This window comes from Bactrocera dorsalis, chromosome 1 (genome assembly GCF_023373825.1).
Source record: "Bactrocera dorsalis isolate Fly_Bdor chromosome 1, ASM2337382v1, whole genome shotgun sequence".
Taxonomy (NCBI): Eukaryota; Metazoa; Arthropoda; class Insecta; order Diptera; family Tephritidae; genus Bactrocera; species Bactrocera dorsalis.
Genome location: NC_064303.1, coordinates 5164857 through 5187194, shown reverse-complemented (window position 1 = coordinate 5187194; position 22338 = coordinate 5164857). Strand labels below are relative to the sequence as shown.

At 38.1% G+C, this 22338-nt stretch overlaps 1 protein-coding gene across 1 annotated transcript in view; it reads left to right on the top strand.

Annotated features, from left to right (window-relative positions):
- LOC105232421 (voltage-dependent calcium channel subunit alpha-2/delta-3) overlaps positions 1-16499 on the top strand; it is a 36814-nt gene extending 20315 nt beyond the window's left edge. Inside the window, exons 2-13 of the mRNA XM_011214088.4 lie at positions 9657-9738; positions 9799-10165; positions 10235-11109; positions 11179-11349; positions 12484-12561; positions 12623-12999; positions 13064-13215; positions 13297-13802; positions 13888-14130; positions 14196-14289; positions 14348-14769; positions 16300-16499. Coding sequence (XP_011212390.2) covers positions 9657-9738; positions 9799-10165; positions 10235-11109; positions 11179-11349; positions 12484-12561; positions 12623-12999; positions 13064-13215; positions 13297-13802; positions 13888-14130; positions 14196-14289; positions 14348-14769; positions 16300-16407 — 3475 coding nt within the window. The 3' untranslated portion in view covers positions 16408-16499. The remainder of the gene's footprint in view (positions 1-9656; positions 9739-9798; positions 10166-10234; positions 11110-11178; positions 11350-12483; positions 12562-12622; positions 13000-13063; positions 13216-13296; positions 13803-13887; positions 14131-14195; positions 14290-14347; positions 14770-16299) is intronic.
- Positions 16500-22338: the final 5839 nt, after the last annotated feature.

Sequence of the window (22338 nt, the reverse complement as noted above, 5' to 3'; positions counted from 1 at the left end):
CCGTTATATATTTTGTGCGACTGCTGCATGCCATATGTGTTGGTATGTGTTCTTGTAAGCAGGTGTGCCGCCATACAAACGCTTTCAGTATCTCACATACGAGTTTTGCTCTGCTCTGCTCCATTTGTGCACTTAAATGAATGAAGGAGGTGTCATCAATTGTAGAAATATAAAATATCGCAACTGCCAACAGAATGCATCACGACTGTCATACAACGCTGACAACTCTTGACTTGTCTGCCAGTGTTGGTAATAACGCTAATTGAGTTCGCTTGTATGTGTGCGTGCGAGTGTGCTCGAGTGTGTGGGGTGGTGTGTGGCGTATGAGTAACCATTACCACTTTAGTTATTTGATTTCAATTGAAATTCAATTAAATGTGCACCATTTTGCAAAATGCAATTTTGTTGCGCTGTCATCTGTCTGTATGTATGTATATGTGTGTGTAAATAAATTGTTGAAGATGAGTTATGAATGTGCTTTTGTTAGACGCGTGTTTAAAAAGGGTTTATCTTGCATACATTCGTGCTTAACTACAGTCAATCAAACAAAAGGCAATAAACCAGTCTTGCAGTTTCTTTAGAGGTCAAACCTAGTGGAGAGTAGAAGTTACATTTTTGTATTTTTTATGTAATTTTTTTAAGTTTCAGAAAGAGGATAAATATGTTTAAAACAAATATTGGTAGTCGAAAAAGTCTTTTCGTATTTTGTCGGTAGATGTCGTTGCAGTCCTATATCTCCAGTGCTACCAATCACATTTTGCCATACCATATAGTGTTGGAAATGTGAGATTTTAAGCTTTATTATAACCATTATAAAAAAAAATATTCGGAGAAGTTGAAAAAAATCATAGCTGTTCAAAAATGAGTGAAAATAATGAATGAATTCGTTATATTTTGAAATTTTTGTATAAAAAAGGGAAGAATGCCACGCAAGCCACCAATGAAATTGGACATGACATCGCTAAGAAACTTAAAATTCAAAATCAAATGGTTTTCAACCATTTAAAAAAGGCTGACTACAAAAAGGAGCTCGATATTTGGGTACCACATGAATTGTCTTTGAAAAATTTAATGAACAACGCAAACATCTTTGATGACTCGGCGAAAACTAGAAGACCTTGGCTGGAAATGCAGAACTCCCTTAATGGAGTAAAGTTGGCTTCAAGAGAAGCCTGTGAAGATGACTTGTCGCAGTTTTTCGTCGAGAAACCAGAGAAGTTTTACACTACAATGTATCTAGCGGAAAAATTGCAAAATAGAAATACGAAAAGACTTTTTCGACTACCCAATATTTTTTAAAATCTTATTTCTTCCATTATTCTTCTTCTTCTTTACTGGCGTAGACACCGCTTACGCGATTATAGCCGAGTCAACAACAGCGCGCCAATCGTTTCTTATCTTCGCTACGTGGCGCCAATTGGATATTCCAAGCGAGGCCAGGTCCTTCTCCACTTGGTCCTTCCACCGGAGTGGAGGTCTTCCTCTTCCTCTGCTTCCCGCGGCGGGTACTGCGTCGAATACTTTCAGAGCTGGAGTGTTTTCATCCATCCGGACAACATGACCTAGCCAGCGTAGCCGCTGTCTTTTAATTCGCTGAACTATGTCGATGTCGTCGTATATCTCGTACAGCTCATCGTTCCATCGGATGCGGTATTCGCCGTGGCCAACGCGCAAAGGACCATAAATCTTCCGCAGAACTTTTCTCTCGAAAACTCGCAACGTCGACTCATCGGTTGTTGTCATCGTCCAAGCCTCTGCACCATATAGCAGGACGGGAATTATGAGCGACTTATAGAGTTTGGTTTTTGTTCGTCGAGAGAGGACTTTACTTTTCAATTGCCTACTCAGTCCGAAGTAGCACCTGTTGGCAAGAGTAATCCTGCGTAGGATTTCTAGGCTGACATTGTTGGTGGTGTTAATGCTGGTTCCTAAATAGACGAAATTATCTACAACTTCAAAGTTATGACTGTCAACAGTGACGTGAGTGCCAAGTCGCGAGTGCGACGACTGTTTGTTTGATGACAGGAGATATTTCGTCTTGCCCTCGTTCACTGCCAGACCCATTTGCGTTGCTTCCTTGTTCAGTCTGGAGAAAGCAGAACTAACGGCGCGGGTGTTGAGACCGATGATATCAATATCATCGGCATACGCCAGCAGCTGTACACTCTTATAAAAGATTGTACCTGCTCGGTTCAGTTCTGCAGCTCTAATAATTTTCTCCAGCAGCAGATTGAAAAAGTCGCACGATAGGGAGTCGCCTTGTCTGAAACCTTCCATTATTACCTGACAAATATATCAAAAAAGCTCGTCGAAATATTCAAACTGATTGGTTCAGCTGTTTTGGAGTAGTTTTCCTCACGGACTTCGAAAGCGGCGTTTCGAGTAACAGATTTTAAACTTTCGGTAGTTGATTACAGTAACTTAAAAAATTCTTACAATCATATCGCCGCAGCTATTATCGGGCCGACAATAATTTTTTGGAGTGTATTCTCAAATTAATGTATATTCGACACATGTATATGGAAAACAAAAATCGAGTTTTTAGAATTAACAAATGGATATTACCCTTTAAGGGGTTACACCACTTAAAATGTAGAAAAATCTCGGATTTTAAAGATTTTGATTAATTTCGAAAAAATATAATTTTCTAAAATTACAGTCGTCAAGTAGTAAATTCCCTAAAATCTATAACAGCTGTGAAACTATTTTTTTATTTTTATATTTTTTTTCCAAAAATTTTGCATGCCCTTCAAAAATCGACCCACACTAATATTCCCATATAAATATGTATATAAAGCTGTTTGTTTGCACTTATTTCGGTAGCTGTCCGTTGGCAGTGTGTTCTATTTTTAGTGGCATTGTTAAACGCTTGTCGATTAAAATATTTGTTTTTGTTTTCGGAAGATTTATGATTGAATTGTATGGCTTCCTCATTTCTGAGCATTTGAAAATTAATATCTTCGAAATTGAATGATTTTAAATGAAAGTGAATTTTAATCAACAAATACAAGAATGTAATTAAATGGATTATATATAATCGATTCAAGTACTTTGGGCTTAAAGTGTGTGGCGAAATGCGATTGATCGAATGATTGCGCAGCTATACTTTTATAAGCAATTTATGCGATTATATTGAAGGAGCAGTGCGTGTTATTGTAAAGACTAGATTAAAAATAACTTTTTACGACCGAAACTTAAGAAAATAAGACAATAAATGAAATATTGTTTTATTCAAAAATTAATAGTCCACGAATCTGAATCGATATATTTACTTCTATGATATAAATCAACTGCAAAAAAGAGCCGACGACGACCCGACGGAAGCAAAGAACGATGTGGCCAAAGATTTCTTCTATGAGTCCTTAGAGGCAACCTATGAGAGCTGCTCCCACCACAACATCAAAATCGTGCTTGGCGACTTTAACGCCAGGGTGGGCAAAGAAGGTATCTGAGGCACAACGGTGAGTAAATTCAGCCTCCATGATGAAACATTCCCAAATGGGTAGAGGCTGATCGACTTCGCTGGAATATTGTTATATGTGGTACTAGATTTCAGCACAAGAAAATACATCACGCTACCTGGCTGTCTCCGGATCGAAAAACCACCAACCAGATCGATCATGTTGTGATAGACACGTCTCCAGTGTTTTAGACTTGATCATTGACTTGGACCATTATTTTCTTGCAACGAAGATACGCATCGCTTCTGTGCAGCAAAAAATGCACGTCAACAAACACAAAGAAGGTTCGACGTCAAGAAGCTGCAATCATAACAGACAACCGAGCGATTTTCTACTAGACTAGCACTTTTGCTCTATGAGAGCACTCGTCAACAGCTCGGTATAGGGGAACTGTGGGACGGCATTTCAAGATCCTTACGAACAGCTGAAAACGAAATCGTTACTTTTCGGAAAGTTTCAAGACCGAAGCATACTCTTGTAGAACCCTCAGATATGACCTAGTGACTGTAGAACCCTTCAGTCTGCTAAAAAAGCATAACATCAGGAGATGGTGAGCCCGATCACCCAACCGATGACGATGGAGCAGACTTTCCATTGTCCAGCCATGAAGAAGTTCGAATAGCAATTACGCGACTGAAGAACAACAAAGCGGCATATGTCGAGTTATTCAAATACGGCGACGAAGAACTGATAAGGAGCATGCATCAGCATCTTTGTAGCATATGGTCGAACGAAAGCATGTCCAACGGTGGGAACTTAAGTTTGCGCTGCCCAATTCACAAAACGGGAGACCCCACAATCTGCGCCAACTATCTCTCTCGACGATTTTGTTTTATCCACTTTGGCTTCAAGAGTCCTTCCAGGACGTGTTGCATCCTCAAGATGGAAATTGTCGGAAAGAAATTTTGTAAACCAATTTTACAATGGCGTTCGGTCAACACATCTTCACCGTACACATCAGAATATTTTCGCCATGCTTGACCTGCATTTTTATCCTTTTGATAGGGGAAAGTTCCGAAATGCTGTTTTCGATCTTTCAGCTTCTATAGGGCACCAAACAATAACTATTCTAAAAAAATTCTGAAACATCTTGTTTGTAAAAATTTTTCTTAAATTTTTTGAAATAGTTATTATTACTACATCAGGTGCACAAATATATAAGAGTAAAGCGGTTTAATGAAAAATTAGCTACGAATAAATTCAAAAAGATCAGCTGCTGTCATCAAACGAAATTACTTAATGAATGAAACACTTGATAGTGGTCGGACCATTTGTCTCCGTATCATCACCTTTCTGGCAAATTGTGGATACCATGCCAATAGAAGTGTTCGTCTTTTGAAACACAGCAATTAGACATCCAATTTTCGACTTTTGTGTAGAAGTCGAAGTATTTCTCAGCCAATATGTGATGAAAACAAATGGAAAGCGGCCTGACTCAAGTTTGGTGAATACGGCATGTGCAGCTCCCAGCGAAGTATTTTGATTGTATCCTGAAACGATTGTGCTTTGCTTTGGGTGTATTGGCCAAAACTAATCATTTTTCGACAATCTATGGTTCAAATTGATCATTTGTTGTCTGTAGCGATTAGTTTTAACAGTTTCAGTAGGTTTTAGAAGTTCATGATACACCACACCTTTCTGATCCCACCAAACACAGAGCATTGCCTTCTTATCGAATCGACCTGTTTTTGCAGTCGACGTTTATATAGGGTGTTATTTTAGCCTGCAACCCTAGATCGGCTAAGCACTACGTTTACTCCAATGGATAACGCGCATCTTTAGAGAGAGCAGAGTATCGAAAAAACCCGAATGAGTTCATCCGCGTGTTGACGCAAGAATCTGAGCTATGATCAGTCACTTCATGTGCACTTTTTGGAGGTATTTTGGCTTGGGAGCTTACAAAAAGCAATTGAATTTGAAGCCGTAAGACTATCGCATTATTCTCTGATTTTCACAAGAAAATTTCATTCACTTTTGGAAGAATGGACACGTCAATAAACAAAAATGTCGGATTTGTTGTGATGATAATCTAAATACCTAAAAGTGGAAAGCGCTTCACTTTCTACGTCAAATGCTAAAAAAAATTCATCCAAAAAATGCACAAAAACAACAGCAAAAAGTATTAGTTGTGTTGAGAGTCTGGTTTAGTGGAGAAGAAACGTTGCTGAAAATAACAAAATAATAGTAAATGAAGGAAATATCTAACAAAATCTAAAAATATAATATAAATTTAATAAATGGGCCAAAGCACTTGAGGCAAAGCGCACACTTTATTATTTGTGTAATTTTCTATTAAGCAGGGTGAATATAATAAATATTCGAAAATAAATTACGGCGTTATTAATTATATATTGCTTGTAAACAAAGCATTAGCAACAAGAAAAATTAACATAATTATTACTTGATTATATGTACAGACAGGTGATAAGAAAGTACACAATAATAAAGTCAGAAAATCGAGCAGCTGATAAAATTAATATTTGCATATGTGTATGTATTGCCCATAAAAAAGCTGACGCCATATGTATGGCTGGAACATAGGTACATATATACCTACAAATATATATCATGCATACGTATAATACATATTCACAAACATTTATATGCTTGATACACACAAGCATATACATATAACCAACGTTCGTTTCCTCCTCGATTTATGAATAGCCATAAAAATATTATTTTGTTTTTGTGGCTTGCTTCAATTATGTTTAAATGTATGTATTATTTTGTTGTTGTTGTTGTAAGGCAAACGTCAGGTTAAATACAAATGAAAGGCCTAAATGAACAACGGATAAATTGTTGGAATTAAAACAAAGCATATAAATAAGGTTGCGTATACGCAGCGGTGTGCTCGTTACTTAGAGAGGGAGAGAGAGAGAGTGATATAGAGAAAAAGCAGACGGAGAGAGCAAACTGGAGAGTGAGCACACAAACAAAAGGGATTCAAAACACGAAAATGTGTGCCGCAACGATAGCAAAGAAAATGTGCAAAAGCAACGAAATTATGTGCAATGCAATAACGCAATAAAGCAGTATGGAAGCACTTTAGAGCACGCAAATATGACCTCAACACAACACACTTGTTGATTGCCATTTATTTGCGCACGCATTAGCTATGCGGCGCTGGTGCGCGCTCTGCATGCTCAAACTCTCTGCACAGTTGTCACCAACGCGCTCTCATTATAAGTCCTCATTTTTGCATCTACGCTTTCGACATTACCTTCGTATTCATCAACTGTGCTTATGCGCCATTTTATCAGCAACTTTTTATTAACGGATTTTTTGTTTGTAAACAAATAACAGCTGTTTGCTGTGATCAGCTGACTGGTACTCTGTGCTCCACTGCTAACTTGATTTTCTCAACAATGCCTGCACCAGCATTTATTCTGCACAGCGGTTGGGACATGTCGTCAGTGCGACGCCAGCAGCATAACGGCATGCCCCAGTGTGCTCATAAGCAGCTGAATACACATACATATATATTGTTATATATTATTATATATACCTATATATGTATGTATATTTTCATTATCAGCTTTTTTTCTGCCTTTTACCACTGCATTTGTATGTATGTACATACGTATATGCATGCAACTTATATTTGCCTGTGTCAAACGTTTGCTCGCATACATACATACATATGTATAAACATATACCCACCGCGGGGCTGCTATTTGCGTTTGCCACGTTGCTGCCGACTTGCCGACTTGCGGAGCAGCTGGCTTTTGTGTGCCTATTTGACGTGTTTGCTTGCCCGCGGCTGTTGCGGCAGACGTGTCTGCATGTGCTCTTTTGTGTGCGGGTGTTGGCACAGTCACACACACCCAAACATACACTCATACATGCATGCTTAAATTGTCTTCAATTATGTATGTGTGTGTGTACCCATGGGGCATATAACGGCACTAACTTTGCGGTGCATGTAAATTGTTTGCACTTTGCACTCTCCTAGCTCCCCCGCCAAATGTATTGTTGCCACTTATAATAATATTTGGCTTTTCATTATCTTCACTCGGTCGAAAGTTGTCAGTACATTTGTTCGACACTGCAGCATTTGTGGACGTTCTTATTTGACAGCAATGCATATTTAATTCGGAAGTTACACTTATTTAGAGTACTCTTAGTAAAAGTACTTTGAAGCTAATGCAAGTGGTGGTATTTGGAATACGATAGATCACACATCATTATATTTACTGTAGGTTAACATTTCTTATATTTTGTGTTAGGAAATCAATGCTTTCATGGGTTATATACCATACAGTTAGAACCCCCCAAAAAAGCGAGTTTTCCAGAATACTTCTAAGAAAACTTTCAGATTCATTGTTATGTTTAAGACTTATTATTTGTAAAAAATAGTTTTTTTGGAAAGGAACTACAGCTGATCTCCGGGAGCTCCTCTCAAAAAAACACGTTTTGCGTTGATCCCTATATATCTCTGAACTGGGTCCTCTGAAATTAAAAAAACAGATTTCGTTTACCATTTCCGAATTTATTGAACAAAGAAGTGCGATAATGCACCATCTCATACTGCATTGGTTATTCGTGATAATTACTTTGAAGGAAATGAAATGAACAAAATTCAACTTTCAATTTGATCACAGTAGTATAGCTGCTCTACATATTGAACTAAAAAAATCAAGTCCTTATAAAGAAAACTTTGAAAATTTGGCGTGGATTATTGTCCAAGGCATCATAACAATCTCAGATTCACATCGAACTAGTATAATATGTGAACTAGTAGTATCTTATTTCGCCTTCAAAGTAATCCCCACCAGATGTGATACACTTATACCAACGATTTTTCAAGTCTTCGAAACACCTTCATTAAGCACCTTTTGGGATGGTCTTCAGCTCCTTCAGCGAATTTTGTTTTATCTCTTCGATCGACGGGTTCTGCGGAGCAGCAATTTCTACCTCTCGGAGTCAAATCTGGTGAATACGGTGATCGATCGATGGTATTTATTGCGTTTTTGCTTTGAATTTGGTCACAATCGAGGGTCGATGCGATGTTGCATTACAATCATGCAAAATCCATGAATACGATCAAATAGAACTCTTTATTGACCATCTGTGCCTCCGGAACAAATTCATGATGCACCAAGCCACGAATACCAAAAAAAACAATGAGCATCACTCTGATTTCTAAGCCGCTTTGACGTGGTTTTTTGGTTTCGGCTACTTATTCCCCCCATTCCAATGATGAATGTTGACTTGTTTGCATGTCAAACTCATAAACCCATATCTCATCGAAAGTTATAAAGCTCTCCATGAATGTGGGATCGGAATTCGCACGATCAAACATGTCCAAAGAGACCTGTTCTGTACTGTACTCTTTTCGAAAAAAATTCAGCTTTTGAATCTATCGAAGGGTTCCATATATGGTACAAGGTCTAGTAAAAAGAAAGGTCTAGTTAGACTTATCTAACTTATCTAAAATATACTAAGTATATACCATTTTGAACAATAACTTGCTGACATTTTGAAGATAATTTCATAAGTCACTATCGATGTGTGTAGTCTGACGTTGTCCTGATGGAATACAATTCTTCTTCACATACTCTGGAAGCTTCTGGCATCTGCTCATAGTGGATGATTCCTTACGAATCTCACCAAACACATAGCAAAACCTTTCTGACCGTTAACATTGGCTTCACCACCGTTTGCGCTAGCTCACCACGACTCTTATTGGTTGAGCTTTGGCTTTACGTTGTTGTAACTTCAGATATTGATTGTTTTTTTTTTTTGCGATTCAACCACGATTAGTAGATACAAAGTAGGTATTCAGCCTCATTCAAAGAGTTTATTAAGCACTGGTTACTTCCAGGCAATCAAAACGGTCGGCCTCTCCGATTTCAATTATTTTATCGACATTTTCAACAATTGAACTTCCGAAAGAGTGATGCATTCTTAAATAAAATTTGTCTAAAATATGACCTACTTTTTTTAAAAGGGGAGTCACATATCCGAGGCAATTGTTTCCTTTTCATTGGTAGGGTTTTTTACGTGGTGGGGCCCAAACACAGCTCAAAACCCTGGGGAGGGGATGTTTAAGGGTGCTCTCGTGAGCAGAGCAAAAGTGCCTAGCAATATAAGAACAAATTTAGCTAATTTAGCAGAAAAAACGTTGTATTTTATCAAGGTCCATAGTAAATGTCATAATTAGTAAAATATTATTTTTGCACCTCCTTCCAGCGTTGGCAAATGGGCAATGCAGTTTGGCGATGAATTGTGGGAATTAGCGCAACGTATGACCAAATCTCAAGAGATTAAAGCCGTAAGTACACAATGCAACTAATACTAAGGAAGTGCTAACGGTATACTTTACTCTTTATAGAAATACAAAGAATACAATGCACGCGTCGAATTGAAAAATGGCACCGAACTCATTAAATCCATCACAGCGAATGTTGGACGCATGTTTGCGCGCAAAATGGATGCGGTACGTTGCATACAACAAAAAGCCGAGGCAGTCAACGAAGAATTCGTATTTAATTTCACATATGCGGAGGAGAATTACCAATATTATTCGAGTAAATTTTCAAAATTCGATGACAAACGCGCCGAAGAGCTGCTGGATGGTATGATGGAATACGAGGATAGATATCTAAATTTTACGCTAAATCCGGATACGCACTTTTATAATATATCTGTTGATACAGAACACAGTTCCGTCCATGTACCATCTAATATATTTGATGGCGGTAAGTTCAAATACAAATATTATTGAATAAAATGTTCTGTAAATTCATTTTGACTCCTTAATAATTTAGGTAAAGAAGTGTTGAAGACTATTATGTGGTCCGAAACGCTGGATGAAGTTTTCAAACAAAACTACAAATCAGATCCCGCGCTGTCGTGGCAATATTTCGGCTCCGACACTGGCATACTGCGCCATTTTCCCGGCCTACAATGGCAGCGGCGTGGCAATCCAGAGAATGCCGACACCTACGATTGCCGCAAACGTTCGTGGTATATTGAGACTGCCACCTGCTCCAAGGATATTGTCATACTATTGGACAATTCGGGTTCGATGACCGGTTTCCGCAATCATGTTGCCAAATTTACAATACGCAGTATTTTGGATTCTTTCTCGAATAATGATTTTTTTACGGTTTTCAATTACTCTGCGGAGGTTCACGATATAATACCATGCTTTAAGGATGCGCTAGTGCAGGCAACTCCCGAGAATATCAATGTGTTTAATGATGCCATTGAGGAGATCAAACCCGAGGGCTATGCGAACCTATCGTTGGCGTATGAGAAGGCATTTCAGCTACTGAAGAAATACTATATCGAACGCCGTTGCAATGAGACGTCCACCTGCAATCAAGCTATAATGGTTGTCACCGATGGCGTTGCTGGCAATACCACCGAAATATTCGAAAAATATAATTGGGGCAATGGTGAGAACGGCACCATGAATATGAATATACGCATATTTACTTATTTGCTGGGCAAGGAAGTGACCAAGGTGCGTGAGATACAATGGATGGCGTGCTTGAATCGTGGCTACTATTCGCATGTGCAGACATTGGACGAGGTGCATGAGGAGGTGTTGAAGTATGTAGATGTGATAGCCACGCCGTTGGTGCTGCAAAATGAGGAACACCCGCCGACATGGACGCATTCGTTTACGGATCGAACGGTATGTAAGCCATACAACTAATTGAAAGTTCTAGCCACACACACATATTTCATCCTCATTTCATTGCAGTATGAGCCGCGCCCTAACGATACTGGCACACGGCTTATGATCGCTGTGGGCGTGCCAGCCTTTGATCGTTCCTACCGCAATGAGAACTCTTCGAAGCGAGCACGTCTGCTGGGTGTAGCTGGCACCGATGTGCCGGTGGAGGATATCGATAAACTAACGCTGCCTTATAAGGTACTTAAGTGTAGGATATCATTGAAACTTTAGAGAGTTGGACTTTTTAGATGTCTTCAACTTTCAACCCGTAATGTGAATTATATTACGTCCGTCTGATTTAAATTCCGCCTGACTTTCATCAACCAGTTGAGAACTAGTGTGTCGAAACCTTAAGTAGTCTGAGAAAAATGTCCAAAAAAATGTTCATGTAGTGTTTTTTCAGATACCACCCCTATATACTATTTTCTCGAACAATTTTGGATAGACAGCTTCGGATTCAGTTTAGTATCTGTCAGTATTGGAATTTTAGATTAGATCTGTAAATTAAGGGGTTCTTTCTAAATTATATTAACTTTATCTTTATTTACTTTAGGTCCTTCTTTACTAGCGTAGACACCGCTTAAGCGGTTATAGCCGTGTTAACAACAGCGCACGCAATTGGATATTCCAAGCGAAGCCAGGTCCTTCTCCACTTGGTCCTTCCAAGAGGTCTTCCTCTTCCTCTTCTTCCCCCGCAGTACCCGCGTCGAATACTTTCAGAGCTGGAGTGTTTTCGTATCTTCGGACAACATGACCTACCTAGCGTAGCCGCTGTCTTTTAATTCGCTGAACTATGTCAATGTCGTCATACATATATCTCATACAGCTCATCGTTCCATCGAATGCGATATTCTCCGTGGCCAATGCGCAAAGGAGTTTTCTCTCGAAAACTCGCTACGTCGACTCATCCGTTGTTGACATCGTCCAAGCCTCTGCACCACATATCAGGACGGGAATAATGAGTGACTTTTAGAGTTTGATTTTTGTTCGTCGAAAGTATGTCAACTATTATCTTAAAGTGGACAGTAGAAGAGCAAGTGTTCAAATGTTTCCATCCTATCTTCCTTCCTGCAAATTTGACAAGTTATGTACTCCAAAATTTTTAGCTCCACCACTTGAATGTCAACGTGATAGTATTAAGAACTGGATAGTATTAGAACAGCTTACCTTGCCGCGAAGTGAACCCTGCTAAGAGCTAATAGTTCAATGGAACTATTAACTTCCAATATAGGCCAGAAAAATCAGCATTTTACGAAGTGAAAATATTTTATTGAAAAAATAAAAAAAAAAATGTTAATCAAACATTAAGAGTTTGCTCGACTCTATTTACAGCTTGGTGTAAATGGCTACTCATATGTGGTTTCCAATAACGGTTACATGCTGCTGCATCCAGATTTACGTCCGATTTCGGTAGGTTAACACAGCTTAGCACCACAAATTTATGAAATAAAATACTCTCTTCTCTCATTAGAAAACTGGTATGCTCAATCCCAATTACAACAGTATAGATTTCACGGAAGTGGAGCACCTTTATGAGGATTTGGAACCACGCCAACCGGGTGAGTCCATACTGCAGCTGCGTAGTGCCATGGTCCAATATCAATCAGGTGAATTCAAGGATATAAGCGTAAAGTTTCACTATGACAATATGCGTCGCGTATCCGAGGAGAAACAAGATTATTTCTTCGCGCCACTACCGAATACACCCTTTTCGTTGGGCATTGTATTGCCAAGTGAATATGGTAAGACCTGGATTAAGGTGGGCGAAGAGGTGATGAAGAACAAGCATATGAAAGTGAATATATCGGACTATTTTGTCGGCGAAAACTGGAAAGTGCATCCCGCTTGGTGAGTTTGTTGGCAAAAATACAAAGTGTGAACAATTCTAAAGTTGGTGACCAACACTTTTTAGGGTCTATTGCAAGTACCACTACCTGGAAGGCCATGAATTCAAAACGCCTGAAGCTGAGTTGCGCCATTTCCTTGCCAAGATGTTACAAAACGACTGGAAATGGTCCGAACAGTACGAAGAAGACGATTCAGACCATGATGACACGGATGAAAGTAAGTGTTACAGATTGTATTTATAGTCTTCTTACAGTATTGTTTGTAATTAATGTAACTTGTGAACCCTTTCCACTGTAGTAAATTGCGGCCGCATAACGCTCGACGAAGATGCCTACTACTGCAACAAGGAGCTCGTGCAACTGCTCATCTTCGATGCCAAGGTTACCAACTCTAGTTATGGTGAGTGGAAATTCGCAAATGAAGAGGAACGTAGCCTGATAGAGGGGTTTGGCGGTTCGTTGCGTTTTGCGGCCACCATGAGCGGCCTGACACGTTGGCAATTCATTTACGGTGAGGTTGAAGTGGACAATGATCGTGAATTTGGCGACTATCATACGACAGCGATCGACGAGACTTGGTACAAGAGCGCCATACTGCAGCATCATCAAGAGCGCACTGAAAGCTTCGTGTACATGGTGAAGCATGCCAGTGATCCAATGGAGGATAACGAATTGATGGTTACCGCTTCGCATGCGATATTTCCACGTGATGGCGGTAGAGAGGCACCCGCATGTGTGGTCGGCTTTCAATTCTCACATGCACGTATGATGGACCGTTTCTTCAATATCACTTCGATAGATAATGTAAGTGGCAGATCGTAAACTTGTTTCATTTACCTATTAATTTTCGAATTATTCAACGCCTCTTTCTTTTGAAAATGTCCTCCAGTGCAATGGTTGCATAAAGACCTGTACGAGCGACGAGATAGATTGCTACGTCATAGACAATAATGCATATATTGTGATAGCGCAAAATGTCAATCATACTGGGAAATTCTTTGGCGAACACCAAGGTGACGTTATGGCGGCAATGGTGGAGAAGAGCTTCTTCCAAGCCATCAATGTTTACGACTATCAAGCGCTATGTCGCGAGGAAGTCGACGATTCCAGCGACGCGCAAGCTCTACTGCACGTAAGTCACAACGGCGCAAGAAATAAAGAAACTCTATTACAATTTCCAACTCTCCCAAAATACAGCCCATCAGATTGTTGAGCATAGGCTGGCGCTGGTTGGTCGCGCAGCTCTTCTGGCAATACGCGCGCATCAAATGGTGGGCGGACGGCGCGCCATGTAAGTTGACTACTAAAGTAGTATATATTCTTCATAATTATTCTTTGCACATTTTCAGTCTTGGAATATTCGGACGAGATCGATGACGACTACGAAGCGGCGCCGGATGCGTTTCCACGTCAACCGCAAAAAGACAAAGACATGAGTGACGATGGCAAATTATTATTTGAGAAGAAGAAACCCGATCCAGTCTATAATCCATGCGATACGCGTTCAACACTCTATGTCTTACAACCGAATTCGCTCGAAGATATAAGCGACCAAATAAAAGTGCCATATTCACGACCGTTTTATTTAAAGAAAATACCGAATACCAATCTTTTGTTGGTGGTGGTAAATGTTTTGATGCCATCGAAAGGTATGCGTTTGAGCACGGAACCCGAACGTTTAGAATATGATATAGAGTTTCCATGCTATAAATTAAATATGAGCTTCTACGAGCGACGGCGTCTGGAGGAATGTTTCACCCAGCACCCAGAGGTAAATTTATGTACCAATGTAATGTATATAAGAAGTTAGTAGAGGTTTTCTTGTGAGTGTCAGATTTGAAGAGTATATAATTATGTAGTTTTCGAATCACTCGCACTTTATGAATTTGTTTTAGTCTGTCGCTTTACGAAATGTTGTAGATGAACCCATTATTTTGTCGGAGTTCAGTTAAAAATGATTCAGAGAATCCTTAGATCACAGCTTTCCTTAAGCAAAAGAGCGACAGGTTAAAGCCAACATGAAATCTTATGGCCTTTGAACTACCACTCTTTACGTTCAGGTTTTATTACCAAATTTTTATCCGAGCGAGGACTGCCAACTTGGCAATGGCAGGATTTCACAAAATTATCTGTGGAATATTTGCGGCCTTAGTAACAATAATCAAGGCTTGATCCATAAAGACTCCATAGAACATAATGAGCTTGACTATGGTGTTGCAGAGTCAGAGGCTCTAGGAGTAGAGTCAAGGTATGCCTGAAGTTCTTGGCCGTAATGTGCTGCCCCTGCCGACCTTCGGGATGAACGTGACTCTGATTCGTCTCCAGGCTTCCGGGATCTGAACCAGTCTTACTTAGTTCGCATAGATAGGTGAAAACCAGTTGCATGACACCTTAACAGCCTGTTGCAGCTGCGCTGTTATGAAGCCATCCGGCCCTGGGGGCTTAAAAAGTTTGAACGAATTGTTCGCCCAGGTCAAGTGCAGCTCATCCAGAAGGTCAGCAAAGACCACGCAATCTTCTTGCGTCCGAGAGATATCCCCCTAAAGAACGTATTGCTCGGGAGGTGAGCATTAAGAAGCACCCAAAATGTATCCTCACTGCTCAGAGCCTACTTCCCATTTGCTTCCTTAAGATAACCGGGATAGATGGGGTTCTTTCCGAGAATTTACCTCTAGACTTCAGGACACATGGCATTCTTTCACTTTTTCGCCGAAGCTTTTCCATGAAGTCCTCTTTGCCTTCCTTAACTCGGACTTGTACATACATATATTGTAAGTCCCATTTTATACAACTCCCTGTCGTCAGTTGACCCACTCCCACGGACCTTGTTGAATAAACGTCTGCAGAACGCTCTGATTTCCGAGAGTTCTATACTCGTAGTTCACCAGAGCGCTCTATCCTACCTTTTGGTGGTTTCTGTCGACAGGTGCTCTCCAGTGCAGTTTTACATGCCGAACTGAAAACTTCGACCCACCCGTTCACCGGATCATTGGTGGTCAGTGAGTCTACCCCCGGCGCGCATGGCAGAGTTCGTCGGAGCCGCTCGCGAATCATTTCCCAGTTTGTATTTCTAGGATTTCTAAAAGACTTTCCAGGCGAACATTTTTCTATTTGACTGGACCCAATATATCTATGATTAAGGAAGTTTGAGATCAATGGGCCAATTCCGTTTAAGAGTGAGGCTAAAAACCTCCTCCTTTCCTACAGTTACGAATGAAGCAGAGTTTCCCCTATTTACCTTCCTTACTTGTTTCTGTTTTATTTATTATTTATATATCTTTTTGTATAAATATCTTTTCAGGAGGAGAAATATACATATTGCGGCGATGCGACAGCGCTGCGATTGGACATTGTAAATTTATTGATGACCGTATTTATATTTTTATTAACGCGCTATTTACGCACTTAAATGTTTGTAAACATTTACTTATTTTTTTACCCTATCGAACGAAAGTATGTAACTAAATACAAATTTTTTATGAAAAAAAACAAAAACAACAACAACAATGGCAACAGTAAAAATTAAGAAGAAAAATTTGCATTGTCACCAAATTAATAATTTAGCACAATCCTCTTTACTGTATTGACTATAAATGCTCCTAGCGTTCTCTCTTATGTGAAACACCATGTAGACTTAAACGGAAACGCCAAAGAAAACAAAGACATTACTAAAAAGAAAATAATGGTTAGAAAATTTAAAAACAAACAAAAAATGACTAGCAAAACTAGCGGAACTGTTTAATTTTTTTTTTTTACTGTATACACTTGTCTTGTACTTATGTATTGTATGTATGTATGACTGTAGGACTAAATACTTGAAACCGAAGTTAACTTTTCATCTTCTGCTTTCCGACGATAATCAAGTTTTTAACTGACGAAAAACCAACAACACAAAAGAAAATGTAAAATAAAAACACTTAAAAAAACAACAACAAAACAATTTTAGGATATTTTTGGAACAACAAACACACACACACACGCACACACGTGAAATGTATACATGTAACATAAAGCAAATCACATACGGAATTGTTGCATGTTATGTGCTTTGCAATAGCAACAACAATAAGAGCACACAACATTTTGTTTGAGACAATGAGAAAAACGTATTTGCCAAAAAAACCCAAAAAATTATTATAAATTATAACAAAACAAAAACAACTAAAAAAACACAAAAAACTAATGAAATTAGATAAAGAAATCTACTTGGTTAAATTTTGATAGAATTTTATAACCGTTATGTACGTACCCCCTAGTCGAATTCGTTGATTAATGAGGCTTAGCCTTCAAGTTAACAGCTAAAATCAAAACAAAAACAAAACATGTTAAAATTAATTAGTTAAATGGTGGTAAATGAATGGCGGCGACTAAGCGCATAGTTAAGTGCAAGCTAAAATACTTCTTATTACTTTGTTACTGTTAATTTATAGCGTAAATAATTGCCTACACGCATATGCATGTGTATATACATAAGTACATATGTATGCATATGCGCCTATATTTATGTATCTTTATATGTTAATGTACACTACCTTATGTACTACTTATATGTATATATATTTGTATGTACTATATTTGAAATGTAAACCAAAAACAAAAGCAAATGATTTATAATTTATATATATTGTATATGTATGTGTATGTAAAACGAAACATGTGTCTAGTACCACCAAACAACCAAACCGAGACCTGCCTATTTTGCATCCGTTATAATTTTTAACATAATAGAGCATTGAGACGCACATTAGCTCGCATTTGTTAGCAGGCGAAGCGGTGAGAATTGCAATTTGTGGTTATGTGTTGAATTTGAAAGTTAGATATATGCTAGGAGAGCCATAAAGAAAAGTTATGCGAGGAATTTTTGGAAATTGTTAAGCCTTCTTCAGAGATCACTCAGCGAAGACATTTCGAGACCTCTGGGATTTTAAAATCTAAAGTTGAGGCAAAATCCAATCAGACTGATTTTATGAAGCTCTAGACAGTGAGCCCAACAGATATTGGCTATCCAACAAGTATTCGTCCACAGCTTTAGAATAAATATTAACAGCTTTCGTAGAATAAATGTTAACAGCTTTCGCTCAATGCAATCCTTCTTCCTTTAGAAATTGACAATCAGGCAGTTTTCCGTAAATCCATTGGAATTTACATAGTTAGGTACATACTAAGAAAGCCATAAAGAGATCTAATACGAAGAGGCCTTGAAAATTGTTAAGACTTCTGCTTCCTCAGAGATCACTCAGCTATCACATTTCGAGACTTTTGATATTTTAAAATACACGAGTTGAAGCAAAATCCAATCTAACTGGATTTGCGGACTGATTTTATGAAGTTCTGGACAGTGAGCCCAACAGATATTGGCTATCCAACAAGTATTCGTCCACAGCTTTAGAATAAATGTTAAAAGCTCACTTTATGCAACCCTTCAGCTTTCGGAAGTTGACAATCAGGCAGTTTTCCGTAAATCCATTGGAATTTATATACATATATGCTAAGAAACCCATAAACAAATCTAATGCGAACGGTTCTTGAAATCCTTCCGCACTCCGCAATCACGGGTTGAAATTTCCAATATTTAAAAATATCTGTAGTCCAGCGAAATCCAATCGGGCCTCGAAATCCGTCGCTTTTTATGAAACCTTGCCTTCGCTCAATACAACCCTTCATCTTTCGGAAATTGACAATCAGGCAATCCAACCCAAATGGTCCTGCAAATTAGTAGCTCTGGAGCTTTACAAAGAGCGCAATCGCAATCGCAATATAGGAAAGTCATATTCGTCGCTTCCTCTCGGTCGCTTTTTAATTAAAAGTCAGCAGCCAACTTCAATCCTTCAACTTTCGTAAAGCGACAATTTACCAATAATCTATCTGAGCTTGAGTATTTGAAGATAGTTTGAGGATCTCCAAAATTTTTACTTACACTTTTGGTTTACGGAAGCAAACCTCCTTCTCCGTCTCCTTTTAACTAAAAGTCAGGAGCCAACTTCAATCTTTCAACTTTCGTAAATCGGCGATCCCGCAGTAATCTATCACATTTGTTGCCATATTGAGCTTGAGTATTTGAAGATAGTTTGAGGATCTCCAAAATTTTTACTTACACTTTTAGATAACGGTAGCAGTTTATATATAAAGTAGAAAAAAAGTAGAAAACAGTTCAGAACTTTTTAGAATTCGCTCAAAAGCTTCCTTTAGATAGAGCTTAGAATTAGAAAGTATGCAAGGGGGCTTCCTGATATGCACAGCAGTAGTACGCAAGGAATTATACAATGTCGAATAATACTTCCTTAACTAATCTACTTTCGAAAAACGGGCAAACTTCTATAAAAGAATGGACTGATTCTTGAGACTTATAGCTCTCAGTAACTGCCCACTCAGCCATGGAACGAACCGTTTCGTGAGTCGATACCTACGAACATAGCTGAATATCTAACCTTAATTGATAAGGACCCTTTTAATACCTTCAACGAAAAAGCGAACTATTTTGTGAATTAACCTAAATTTTTAAGGACCCTTTCGGTAAAAGCTTCCAGAAAAAAACGAACTATTTTGTGACTCAAATCCCCAATGAGGTCACAGTTAGCCGAAGACTCAATCCAAGTTGGTAAGGGCTTATTTCTGTATGATACTGCAATTCTTGGTATACTTCAAATTAGACCAAAATACAGTTTAAAATGTCAGAGAGAATGCCACAGCTTCAGCTTGATTGATTTCCAAGATTCTTTTCAAGTTATGGTAGGTATTGAGGTTTATGCTTAATAATCTATAAGTCCTTTGTTTTGCCAAGGACTGCTTAAAATGGATCTAAGCCCATGTATGATTTGAAGTCAGCACAAATCTGCTGAGCCGATTTGTTTCGTTCACAGCGCCTATATCGCTAAAAGTATGAGATCCAACATTTATCTCCTTATCATCGGAAAAGTGATACGGCTCTAACATTGAGCTCTGACAAATCCGAAATTCTTCACTTTCTCTGAAAGTCGCTACTGGAATATTTGATTGACAATATCGCAAAAGACTCCTAAGAGATCCATAAATTTATCTCTTGCTCTGAAAGTCGCTGCTAGAGACCTCGTATGTCAATATACGTCTCGACATCAAGGAAACTAACGGCCTTTACACAAAATGTTTGGAGTATTATAAGTTTTTGGGGTTCAGTTAAGACCAAGACCATTTAACGACTATACAAATTTCTGAACAAATGAGCTTTTCGAATACTTAGCCATTCAAAATCGACATCTAGTAATTTTAACAGTGAATTTCATCAGCAATAACACCTCATTGAGTATAGCGCTGGAGGGTATACATATATCTAACCGAAACGAATAATCTCACATATCCAATTGCAATTCTCAACCAAGTTATGCACAAATTACTTGAAAGGCTAACAACATTATAGCTATTCTTCCGTTTACATTATTTACACATTATTAAAGTAAATATCTCAAAGTATATATAAAAATATATAAACAAAAACAAAGGTTTACATTATTGACACCAAGTTGTCAAAAAAAAAACACGAAAAAGTTTATTTTAATGAATTTTTAAAAAGAATTTTTTGTAAATTTTATGAAACTGACAAACACTAGTCACTAGTTTCATAAACAGCCACACAAAAATCTAATTATGTAAGATAATGCAAATGTAAACACAAAAGAACAACCTTAACGCTAAGCGTTGAAGGTTCTAATTCTCGCAGCAACATTGTCGTCCTACAAAACTTAATTGAAATATAAAAAAAAAGAAAAAATTAACAAAAAAATAATATATATATATATAAATTTAACTGAGATGAGAGAAATTTATGATGAATTAATTCAACAGATTGCCTTTAAATTTAAAAGTAAATTTTTAAAATCGTAAATTATATTTATATGAATTTCTTACGATCATTAAGCGTAGTAAAATGAGAAAGAAATATTTATTTAAAAACAAAAGCAAACTAAGTAAATATATAGTTATGTATATGAGAGAGAGATAATTAATAAATCAATTTTTTGAATATTAAAATGAAGATCAAAAAATTATTTGACCAACACTGTTAACTAATTAGTAAAATGCAAGTGGGAATAGTTGGTATAAAAACACTTTATGTAAAAAATCATAAATTTTATTTTAAACCAAACTCATCAATGTACACTAAATATGTAAAATAATATTGAGTTTTATTTAAAAAATAATTTTTTTTTTAATAATTTCTAAGCATAATAAAAGAACACAGAGAACTTCTGTCAACTGCGACAGCATAAACCGATTGAACCGTTTTTAAATATATAAATAAAGAACAAAAAGAAAATAAAAACACATATTTTTCAGTTTTGAAAAAGTTCTTGCAACTTTCCGGAGGGGAAAATTTTTAAACTGGAAAAGGGAAACCTCCCTATTAGTCGCCCCTAATAAAGGATAGAACGGGTGATCCCACTAGAGGCACTTTTTACAATAACCTTGTTTGGACGGATCATGCGTGAGTGGTGTCAAGCCGTCATTTTATTTTTCTTCAGTATTGTTTGGCATTTCATCATGCAAATACTTACGCCTGAACAAAGTTTACAAATCGCTCAACTTTTTTATGAAAATTCATGTTCTCTAAAGAATGTGTTTCGCGTGCTTCGCTCTACTTATGGTCAACATGATCGGCCCACTGAGCGTACTATTCGCAATATCATCTCAATTTGAGACCCAGCATTCATTATTGGATAATATTCAACTGAAAATCACGGCGTCACTTCCCACACATCGCGTCAATCCATGCATTTATTGAGAGAACACTTCGGTGAGCAGATAATTTTCCGTTTTCAGCTGGTCGAAATATATCAAACCGTAAAACTTTCTCCAGTGTGGATGTATCTAAGTCTATGCGGACAATCTTGCTTCGAGTCAGGCCTTGGCAAAAAATAGCTGATGAAAATCCTACAGAATTGAACTTAAATTCAGTCCCCAATACTGCCTGCCCTTCCAGAGAAGAGTGGGAAGGGGCGAGGTGGACAGGGACGCATTTATAACCATAGGCTTTGATATCACTAAAGTCTCTTGGGGTTTCGTCAAAGATAGTGAAATAATGCCTTGATGTATTGAGGGAATTTCAGTCCCGGTGATATCAGAATGGGTATCCTAAAAGTCCAGGTGCGTCGTCAAACAGCCACTAACCTATTTCACTTAAACAAATTTTCATTAATTATAAAGGAGTTATAAGTGCTAGTCTATTCGAAAATTGTAAGCAGAGGGTCACTTACGACAAGATCAAAAGAAAACAGTCATGATTGAAACACGGCGAGCTGATGCAAACGGGGGCTAAACTGGTCTAGACGGTCAGGGAATCATCTGCTAGGAAATGCTCGGCTAAGGC